This window comes from Phaenicophaeus curvirostris, chromosome 2, assembly GCF_032191515.1.
Source record: "Phaenicophaeus curvirostris isolate KB17595 chromosome 2, BPBGC_Pcur_1.0, whole genome shotgun sequence".
Lineage (NCBI taxonomy): Eukaryota > Metazoa > Chordata > Aves > Cuculiformes > Cuculidae > Phaenicophaeus > Phaenicophaeus curvirostris.
Genome location: NC_091393.1, coordinates 33,792,171 through 33,804,036, shown reverse-complemented (window position 1 = coordinate 33,804,036; position 11,866 = coordinate 33,792,171). Strand labels below are relative to the sequence as shown.

Below are 11,866 nucleotides of genomic sequence, written 5' to 3'. Positions count from 1 at the left end.
TCAGTCAACAGTTGTAACAGGGGTATCACAACCAATGATCTTAAAGAAGAGGCTGTTGATATACTAAGCAAAATAAGATTGATGCTTTTAACAAGGCTCTGCTTGTTTCTAAAACAATACTCAAAATCTCATTAAGACTTCTAAAAAATTAAAAATCAGTGCGTCTGCACATGTTCATATCTTCCCAATTACTTTTATATTCTAGCACAGGGGAATACATATATATTTTTTATGATAAACATTTCTTACAGATAAATTAATTAAATTAAATTTAAGACTCAATGAGATTTCCCATGGTTTTTATAACTCTTCTTACAAAGAATGTTACAAGATCTATAAACACTTTATGGGGCTCTATTCACAAAACTAAGTATGATTGAGCAGGAACTCCAGGATAACACTGATGCAGAATAAAACTGGGCTGGAAAAAGGTGGCCTACAGAGGGAAGAAGTAGAATTCAAATGTGGTGTTTGGCACTCTCTCAAACTGTCTAAATTCAAAACATTGGAAATGGTATCACAACGCCAGATTTACCATCAACTGCAGCAAAAGGTTATTTGGCTCCTCCTTCAAATGCAAGCCTTCCTCATGGCCTAACTTCTGTGGCATGTAAATACAACGACCTCTCTTTGAGGGAAGAGTAAAAACCACCTCACAATGTCCCTTATGATTAAATTGAGTATTTTCAGGTGGGGGAATGGGAGACACAGAGAGATTCTTGTTCTGAGTTTAACCTTGTCTCCAGTATTGTTAGGAGAAAAACAGGTATGTCTGAGCAGATATTTGAACTATTTCTACTCAAATTGAGTTTTATTGTGAAGCATTCTGGCAAGGACAGGCTGGTGAATAGGAAAAATCTAGGCTGAGCCAATGCTGCAGAATATTAATTTTGTCCTTAGACATGAAGGAAGAATCCCAAACTCAGTCTGTGCTTCTTCCTTTATAAGGTTCTTTGCTTATTTGGAACGGGCTATTGAAGGAGTACAACTAGATTTTTTTTTTTCTAGGGCAGCCCAGTGCTAAGTAGGTACCTGCTGCAGCTTGTGCTGCACGTACACGTCTCTTTAGGAGATATATTTATTTTCATGAACAGTGCCCATAATCCTTTAGACAGAAAAATAAAAACTCAAAGAAATGTTTGGAATTGTCTCATAATTTCAAATGAATGCTTAATCTTGAACAAGTATTTGCCATAACGTATGCAGTGGTGAACTATCAGTTACTTATTCAGTACAGATAAAAATTATGTACCATAGATCAACAGCCACCTTTAAGGCTAGAGCAGCACAAAGGTGTGTTCATGCAGTAAATATGAGGTAGTCTTTTGCTGTAAACAGAATAATAATTTTATTGTCACCTATGTAAACAAAGTGGGCTTGACGCTTTTGTGTTTCTTCTCTTTTCCTTCCATCCCTTGTCACCCATCCCTCCCCTCCTAGAAAAGCTAAGCACCAGTAACTCCAACTGGAAGTCAGTGGGAGCTGTGGTTGCCTAGCATCTCTGAAAACTCAGACCCTGTGAATGTAAAGACACGAATGCTCATATAAGCAACCAGTACAGAACACCACTTTTTCATTTCACAGGAACTCATAATACAAAACGCCGAGATCTGATTATCAGAAGTGTAGGTCTACATCAACTCAGAGGTAGTTACTAATATCAGTACATAATACTTATATAGAGATACAAAGGTCTAAGACTATTTGGTTTTGTTATGAGTAAGCAGGTCTGTAGACTATTCTGTAAAGAAAAAACAACATTACATGGTATATTCCCTGAGCAAAGTTCTTTGTCCTGAGTATGTTATGTAATAGTGACAACATTCTAATATATAAAAATAAAACCTTAAGCTTTCAACAATAAGATAGGGTTTGGTATGTGCTCTTAGGAGTTCAGTCTGACTTTGGTGCGCACGGTGATTTCAAAGAGCACCAATGACAATCTGCATGTTAAAAATATTTCCTTATCTCAGCTCTGAACTTGTTATATATAAACAGGGAATGACCAGTTTTCAAATCCACAATTGCCTATTCTCTAAGGAACTTTGGTTTAAATTTTCAAAGTGACCTAAGTTTTGCATCTTTGCTGTTTAACCTGGTTTTTACACCGGCTAGGAGGTTAAGCAATGCCACTTTGATTTGTCTACATAATTTAAATAAGTTTACTATCCTTACGTAAGGCAAGGAAGTTCTTCTCTATAGGTATATCACATTCAATATCGTCAAAGGTAAGCTTTGCATTAGCATACTGAGAACTTCAGTATAAACCATCGAAAGTCTCACAAACACTGGCAAGGACTTCACACAAAATAGTTTTCTTGAAATTGTGCCCTTCACTGAGGCATTTGATTACTGCCTGTTCACTGAAGCAGCAGCAGCAGCAATAGTAGAAGTCTCATCTGGCAGGACAAGTGGGAGGGGGAAGGCCACGTAACAAGCCAGCTGTATACCTGTTGTAACAATCAGCTGCAAAGGAGGTACCATGTGTAGGACTTTGGCTCGCTGTAGCATTTCACGCAGGCTGTTTCTTTAGTTTGATTATCCAAGCTTAAACCTACCTGACTCTTTCAAGCTTTAACAGCCTGTGTTTATTGCCAATGTTAAGGATTATACAGGTTTCCCTAATTAACTTACATCCGCAATGGGATTTGTCAAAGTACGTTATCTTACGTGTGACTTGGTAATTCAGAAGTTACAAATGGAAAGCGACTTGAAGTTTTGATAGGCTCCAACTCTATTAACCCTGAGCAAGGGCTGCAGCCCAGGGAGTCTCACTCTGAGGCCACCAGTCTTTCTCCTCCTTAATGTAGAAGTGTGTGGTCCGGGCATGCTCTGGACCGAGGCTGGTCAGCAACAGTCTCCAGTTCACAAGAAGCAGATGACACCCAGGGCTTCTAGCAAATCTGCAGATTCCTTCACTCAGGCTTGTCTGCAGCAGAGACCTGTCCTTCTTGGCTGTACACATGCTTTTATCATCTGCAAGGGAGGCTGGCTGAGCAAGCCCAAGTACTAATCTACCTTTATTCTTAAGAAACTACTTATCCCAGGATCTCATTAGCTTTGCATTTTGTTTTCTTTCAAAACCAAAACAGACATCAACAACAAAAATCACTGGGGAGTTGTCTCCATGGCATTTCAACAGAAAACTAGAGAGAAGACCCTTCAAATTGAGGGGCACTATTTGGGACCAAGAGAAGTTGCTGCTGCTGCTGCTACTGCCACAAAGGTCCCCTAAATGTTCACAGAGTTGAAAGGGTTAAACAGGATAGTATCCTGATTCCACTTAAAAGGGTCTGTTTGGTAACAACTCATACATTCTCCCCTACACAACAGTCGTCTAAATTACAATTACATCCATATTAATTTAACAAAACATTTTGAGAAACCAGCACAGAAACTACACATTCATTGTCTTTTCTGGAGCTTTAAACTCCTCACCAACAAGGATGGTGGCAATGAGAGCCGTGTCAAGTCATGACACTGCCCTGCATGGGCACAGGGAGGGAAGGGGGTTTGATACTTTGTGGAGATGAGAAAGAAAATAACTCGAATTGATGGCATGGGGGATGTCTTAATATCTTTAGTACCATATGGCAGCTTTTAAATGTTAAAAGTATCCTTTGGTTCACAAGAGAAGTAACAGTCTTGAATCTCATTTCTCTGTGTGGTTTTTCAGGTTTGGTTTGGTTTTGAAGGAGATTTCTTGGTGTTCTTGTCTTTTTTAACATGTTTGAAAATAGGTTCTAGGAATGAGTTCAGGAACATCTGTGGATACTGTGCCTATTGCTTCACAGTAATGTCTTGTGGGAGCTGGAGAGTGGTCTGATGGAAAAAATATATATTTATAGATATGCACACAAACACACACGCGCGAGTGCACACTCATACACACACATACAGAAGGTAAAACATAATGCACCCTGCTCAAATGTACTTTGCTTGGAGTGATTTGTCTATCAAAGAAAAAAAAAATTCACAGTTCCTCAACAGTAGTTAAAATTCCAGGTCAGGTACTGATAATGAAATTATTTCCCCTGTACTTGCATGAGGTAGACATCCCAAGAGGATAAAGAAAATGCAAAGTTATGACAAACATTTTAAGTTTTTTTCCTTTTCTGAACAGATGGCCCTTTTCTGCTCGGTTCTTCGGGTGACACAGACAACTTACTTGACGAAGCTTCCTGTGGTGACCTGCCTGTGCGCTCCGAGATCTCCGACCTGCCCTCCTGAGAGTATGATGGAGATGAGTAGCCATGCGTTCCTCCCCCTTCTCTTGGGAAAGCAGAAGTGGAAGGCTGCGGCTCAGCTTCGTGTCTTCCCTGAGAACTAGTGGGCTGCTGCGAGACAGTTTTATGGGGGCAGTTAGCCACCATGTGCATGATGCTCTGACAGTAATGGCACTTCTTTGGCTGCGGAGGTAGACTACATTCTTTAGCGTGGTGGTCGAGACCGCCACAGTTGTAGCATCTAAAACCAAAGAGAGACAGATAGTTATAAAACACAGCATCAAACAGTAAGACTTTTGATGCTGGGTGAGCTCAGCGTGGTCGTGCACTGGTGACAGAGCAGGGGCTTCTGCGCCCATACCCACTGCCGCAGGCATTTGAGTTTTGCTTTATGAATTTGGAAGGTGCCCCTTTGCAGCAAACCCCAGCGAGTGCCCCGGCCCCGCTAGAGGGCACCAGACAGCCAGGCATCCCCTGCGTCCCACGCTCAGAGAGATGCTCAGCTTTGGATGTAGCCCCATCCTAAAGGGCAGCGAAACCCAAACTCGGAGGGGGGACCCGGCGCTGCCACCGGCTCAGCCAAGGCACGGGGGCCGCACTTACACGGTGCTTACGCTGCAGAGGGCTCCTAATGGCATTTACGGTGTCCATTCGAAAGAAAATAAATAAAGCCTTGGCAAGAGTCATAAATCAGTGTTGGTTTGTTTTCTCTCGAAATTCCCAAACTGCACGCAAGCGGTGGTGATCCAGATGCCACTTTCAAAAGGATATGGCTACTCGGGGGCACAGTGTCTCCTCCACACCACATGGACAAGGAAGTGTCTCCAGTACTCAAAACCGGCTAAAATCCACCAAATATTCTTCTATTGACCTTGTTCAGTAAGGCAGTCCTGAAGAAATCTCCAGCAATTCCTTATGGAATCCACATGCCAGGAATGCCAGTCTGTGCATTCCATTATTCTAACACGTGATACAAAGCCATAATTATATACACGCCTTTGGCACGGTGACCCTAAGCCAGCCGTGTTCACCACTGAACTTCTATTTTGGCTATTTTTCTATGTTTTCTGTTTCTTTGTTTCATAAAACTTGCACTGAATGCATAGATGTTTAATTCGTTATAATTAACAGGCTTCGGAAGAGAATTAAACCGATGTATTTTTTTGCTTCCCCTTAACCATCAACTAACTTAAAAAACAAATGCACAAATACTTAGACCTGGTGGAGACAACTGAAGGATTAAGAAAGACTGTAACTATAACTTACTAGATGTAGAAAATAGTGCAACGTGTCTAGATAGAGCCTGCATTATAATATTTTAATTTTTCAGATTCCTGGAAAGTAACAAGGTTACTACTACTCTATGCAAAACCAAGAAGTTTAGTCCATGCAAAGCTGTGTGTATGGCTGCAGCCTCATCTAGAGAATTTACCTTTAGAGAAACTATGAATAAAACCTGTGAAATTTTTAAAGATTTCAAAATGGCTGATAACGACTCTAGGAAACAACCCGCTGGCACCTTTACATCTCTTCTTCACTATTAGTAAGATACTAACCATATTTTAACAGACAAAAGAGAAACCAGCGCAAGTCGCCCACAGCATGCTGTCACGTCCTACAAGACTGACCTATAATTTAGAGAAGTTAAATGATGAACAGAACTTCATTATCCTTTCAGAAAACCTTGTAATTAAATTGTCATTTCTTCCCTAAAATTGAATAAAAACCAAGAAACCAAATCCATTATACTGCACTCTGTACTTCTATGACAACTGCAATAACGTATTTTAGGTGAACTGGTTCCATGTTTATGTCACCACTGCACTGAAGTTTTAAGTGATTTTTCAGTGGAATTTGTAAGCTGAGACCAAGTCTCTCTGCATGTACTACAGAATAACCCTTGAAAAGACATAGCTTCCCTTGAATCAAGAACAAAATAATATGTACAAGCCCCATTTTCATTTAGTATTGAATTCTCTAGCAAGGACATTAAATACATTGTAAAGTACAAACATCCTGATCTAAGACCAAAACATCAAGCTTTTTCCCCCTTCCTTTTTTTAATGTTTTACATTTTTAAACAGTATCCACCTCACTACTTTTTCCCAAATCATTGCTGATACTTTCAAATTAGTGACCCTCAATTAACAGTAGCCTTCAGTCTTCTGAACTGGCATTCCAAACTGTTTCCCAAACAAGCTTTCTGAACACCTTCTGGGTAAAATAATAAGGAAGTAAAACTTGCAATCAGAAAAACAAAAGAATAGCAACAATAAAAATCCAAAATAAATACAGAAAATGTTTTACTTTCTCCCCCTCCGATAAATACATTTAAGGAGTCACAAATGAGGTACTTATAATAAATTAGGTTATATTAGATTATGTTTATTATTATTATATTCTTCATTGGTTTCTAGCAGTGAACGCATTTCCACTTGCTTCTTTCCCATAATATCACATGTATTTAGAGTGGTTTAAACAGGAAAAAAGTTTGAAAATAGATTAAAGGGCCTCAGCAGCAGGGTAGGTGGTAGCCATGGACAAATCAATTAATCACTCACTACGGTATGCACTGTGTTATCCAATTCAGTGAACCATTTCACCTCACCAATTGACCGAGAACCTGCTGTCAGGGCCCCTGCTTCCACTCAAGAGGCCTCTGTCACCTTTTGCATATATATTTATCAATACACCTTGCTTGTAAAATATTGTAATTCCCTACTTTCATTCAAATCACCATTAAAATGATACCATAAAAGAAAACTCTATCAGAAGCAGTCCTGATTCAGCTATGATTTGGCTTTTCAGGAACGTTTTTTGTTTCCGACCAACTCAAGTATTTGGCTAAAGTGTTGCATTAGAATATATATGTGCCAGCCAGAGTGTGCCTGGACTTAAACAGGAGGGTGGTATTTATTCAGCTCTTTTAACTATTTATTCATTCCTTGTCAATCACTCCTAGCAGAACAGATCACACCCTGCTCTGAAATGCCTTCCTTCTCAAGGAATTTACACCAAAATGGAGATGGTCAGCCACCTCACAACAGCTCACAAATGATACCACATGGCATCATCCATACACATCAGAGTATGGTATTAACCCTTCTATCTAAAACACTTCAAGTCTTTGTTCCTGTCAGCTGCATATACTTCCATTACAACATTATGAAGCCTAATAGCATACAATATACACACACAAGCCCGTACATCCATATCTCTAAACACATAAATACATGTAGGACAATATACAAGCTGGCTCCTGCTAAGAAAATCAGCAAACTCTCATTTGAGTATGTTCTCAGAAATTCTCAATTAGTACAATGACACCAAGTATTTCTTCACTTCAGAAGCACCATGGGAATAACGTACGCCAGCTTAAACACTACATAAAAGTTCATATGTAAATTACATCATGAGATGAATAAACCACAAAAAGCCCTTTAAAGTGCAATTATAGCAGAAGTAACCCTTATAAAAAAAGCAACAGCAAGAAGGATTTGTTAAAACAGGATTGTCTGTCTCACACTAGGCTCCCATGATTTACTAGGTAGCTTCAGGCTGAAGAAAAATGCAAAAAGAATAAAGAGATGGCAATTATCCTAATGTGGAATCCTTTCTTCACTACAGCACTGACTGTAAGGTAAACAAGGATGATTATTTTATATTTAAAAGCTGAACATTTTAATAAAGGAACCCCTTGAGGATCTTGTCTAGTATTGCATTTCAATATTTTCAAGAAAACTAACATTAATACCTATTTACGAAGAAGGAAGAGAACATATAGCAAGGTTAAAAAACAATTGTAAATTCTCCTTCACTATAGATTTGTAGTTTCACAAAACTATACATATTAAAGGAACCATGAACAAGCAAAAACCGTAGACATTCCAACATAAACTATGTTGGATTAATTGCTTTAAGCTTATAACTGAAATGCATTAGAAGTACTCATTTTCACATCAAATGCAAATGTAGAATAAAATGGCTCTAGTTTTCAGCTTTTCTCCTTGTCTTAGCAGTCAGCTCCTACTTAGGAAGTACAATCTAGCCCTATCCCTTTTTACAATTCTAATAGTCCTGTTTTGCAAATAGGCTTGCCACAATAACAGCTCAGCTGAACTAAGCAGCAAGGAGGGTAAGCACAACTGCTTGCTTCTTCATTCTGCTTTATAATATGATTTAGTTGATAATCTAATATATATGACAATTAGAGAATAATTTCTGTGCCTCTACACTATTATCTGTTGACAGAACAAGCTTTAAAATTACCCTGATGACTGACTTTTTCTTGGGGGGGGGGAGGAGAGGGGTAGGGGAGGGGTTAACATCTAACAGGGACAGCTAAGGGAAGAATGGGGGTATAGTCAGAGGAAGACTAAAATAAATCACCAGGATATTTCAAACATCAACTTCTCTTTTGTTTTTCCTTTTTGAATGCTATCAGACAACAAAAAACTGCATCTTGGCCAACAATGCTCCATCTAGCAATGCTTTGAAAAATGGCATGGTATTTTAACAGCATATGCAAGCGAGATGTTTTTACAATACACTGAATGCCAATTAAGCAATTAAAGCATAAAGGACATGCTTAAGATTGTACCAAAACGTGCTGCCTTTTTCTAGTAATTATTTTCATGACATAGGTAAAGAAAAGGACAGTTCTTGCAGACAGAACACACAGCAAACTGCTTCTATTTTGCTCTAAGGGGACATTAAACTATCCATGATCTAAAAGAATATGGATCTTAGACAGAACTAAGATGCTTTACTTTTCAAAGGCTTCAGTGACTTGTCTTGAAATCTGGCTGTGGAGTGGTGCAAGGGGACACTGCTGGCTGGTGGATGTGAACCCTTAGAAAATTTCAGGGAGGCCTGTGCTTGCTTGGGCACCCCTTGGACAAGTAAGAAACACATCCAACAGTTCCACAGTACCGAAAGAGGCTTCTGGATTGTTGGGGATCTGCTTATTTCAAATTGTCTTTGACATGGACTACTTAAATGTTCCAGTAACCAAATCCAAGATACCAAACCTATCACAGCAGCACTCCAAAGACTGACAGACTCACAGGTGATTGCTGCTACACAAGCACCTCTTGTATACTACTGTATTATAAAAGGACTAATCACCTTTATTTAAATACAGGTATAACATGAAATCTCTTCTTCCTGAGAAGTCTACACTTAAAAATGAAAAACTGTTTTGAATATTTTTTTTTTAAACAGGTCATTACCCTTATGTCTCAAAACAGATAGCACATGCAGATCTCATCCTTTTAGAGCAAAAAATGCTGAAACTAAATACGAGGCTGCAGTCATCGCAACTGAAAAAAAGGCAACTGTCCCTGGCCAATAACAAAGTTTGGTTGGCTGCCAGGGCAACAAGCTCCAGGTGCAACAGCAGAGAAGGAGCAAGGGCAGCAGCAGCAGCAGCGCATGGCAGGGGAGGCATGAGAAGCAGTGGGGACCCCCAGGAGCCCCCACAGCAGCCAGCACCTGCTAGCAGCCCTGCGCTGGGCACCAGCTCCTCTGGCATTTCACTTCCCACTCTGCCGCTTTTATTGGGGGGATTCCCTTGCAGGCATTGTTTCGGGAGACTTCTCTCCTCATCACTTCCTCCCTGAGCGTTTTAAGCAGCAGTAAATCCCACGGGGAAATAAAGCCAGCCTATGTTTTTTTAAAAAATCATGGGGCACAGGAGGGGCCTTACCACCATGCAGGACTGTGCCCCCTCGCTGCTGAGCTGTGCTCCACAGCCGCCCCACGCCCCACTCCCCACACCCAGCGGGGAATGCACACATAGAAATGTGGCCCAGCTTTTTGTTTTTAAAGGATGAAAACCCATCAGTGAGTCAGTGAGACAAACACAAGACGCATCAAACCTACATGCTCTGCCCGTGCCCTCCAAGAAGGAAACTGCTGGAATGTTTCTTCGTACATGCACACTGCTGGTGTTTAAACCATTTTCTTTATTAACCTTTAATTCCTAAGCAGTAGTTGAAGGCAGGAGAGAGAATACAGGTGACTTTGAGATGATCTAATAAGGTATTAGTATTCAAACTACTGAATACTGAAATAATACTGAAAAAAATAACTTAAGGTAAAGTGAAATTATCTTGCTAAATATACTAGAGAATGGAGCATTTAGCATCTTCATTACAGTATTTACAGTGTGTCCAGCAAGCATGGTCACACTAAGCCAGAAAACCTCACTAGCACTCTCACTTTATCCATGTAAAAAACTTAATCTTTTTTATTTTAATCTTTTTTATTTTAAAACTGTAGTTATTCTTAGCTATCTAAGTTGGAAAATGGTGTACTACCAATTCAGAAAGTGACACATCAGGGCCACATTTAGATTTGTGCTGATGCTGTGAGTATTTGCTACCCTGAACTCCTCATTCATATAAAATACTGTGAAGGGGCAGCATGCTGGGTAAGTTAATTGCAGGCTGTTGTTCTTCAGTAAAATTCAGTTTGAAGATTTCCTGCGCTTTACTAGCTTTTTGAGATTAACAGAAATATCATCTTTTTAAAAAAAAATAATGATAACCTCCTAAAGAAATAAAGATGAAGTAAAATAAAAATGCTCACCTACCTATTTCTCCTCCAAACCCTACAACATATGTAAAGGTACCACAGATTGGAGACTTCCAATTTCATGAGAAAAAGAAAGCCCCTCCATTTTTTTAAGCTTGCCTCCTTTCATCTTCCAGATAGCCTCAGCAAGCTGACACAAACCCACTGTCTGCAAGGCATCCAATAACACAGGGCCAAATATTGATGATGTTTACTCTTGTTACAAATAAATAAATAAAAATGCTCCATTGTAAACTACTTTACTGTGGTTAGTTCTAAATCAATCTATTTCCCCCAGTGTACTGCAGAAGTAATATCAATAGGTTACGGTCTTTTGTTGCTTGGGTTTCCCCTCCCCCACCCAACAAAGAAGCTGACAAACAACGTGGGGCATTTGCCTGATAAATCAGGCCTGTCGGGATACAATTTAGCTTAAACAAATTCATTTCCTCACAAACTTAAAATCTGCTAACACAATTTTAGTGCAAGGCAGTTTTTTTGTTTTGTGCTTTGGGTTTTTTTGAGAACCAAGAACGATAATAAAACAGGGAGGCGGTTGAAAATGCAGCCTTTTTCTCCACAAAAAAAAAGAGGAAAAGACTACACGGACACAGCTCTTCAAAAGTAACCTCAACGATGTTGTTTCCATTCCTTCTTCCTTTTCATGAATCCTTATCTGTGCTAGCCACTCAGCCCTCTTTACCTACATGGAGGAAAATGATTTTTCACATGATCACATAAACATCCTTCTGAAATGCACCCTCACGAAGGAATGCTTTGGATGTACTTTCATTTGTTACAACAAAAGGGTTTTCTTTATATTGAGAGTTAAGATCCCCTGAAACAACAATTTACAAAGTGAGGGTTTTTTCCTAAATAACATGAAAGGTTTTTTTGCTCAATAGTATCAATACAGCTTGGAAAGAATGTGACTATTTTAATGGCTTTCACCCACCCAGATAAAGCAGACGCAAGATCAGTGACGGTTTAAGTAAGTTATGTTTTAAACAGTCATACATCACGCATTTGGAACATGAAATGCTATATCATGATTTCAAATAAGT

At 39.4% G+C, this 11,866-nt stretch overlaps 1 protein-coding gene across 3 annotated transcripts in view; it reads right to left on the bottom strand.

Annotated features, from left to right (window-relative positions):
- Positions 1-3,605: 3,605 nt before the first annotated feature.
- The window catches only part of LOC138717812 (protein lin-28 homolog B), a 94,020-nt gene continuing 85,759 nt past the window's right edge, over positions 3,606-11,866 (bottom strand). For all 3 annotated transcript variants that reach the window (XM_069851672.1, XM_069851673.1, XM_069851674.1), the window contains one exon: positions 3,606-4,467. In XM_069851672.1, the coding sequence (XP_069707773.1) occupies positions 4,098-4,467 (370 nt within the window). In that variant the 3' untranslated portion in view covers positions 3,606-4,097. The remainder of the gene's footprint in view (positions 4,468-11,866) is intronic.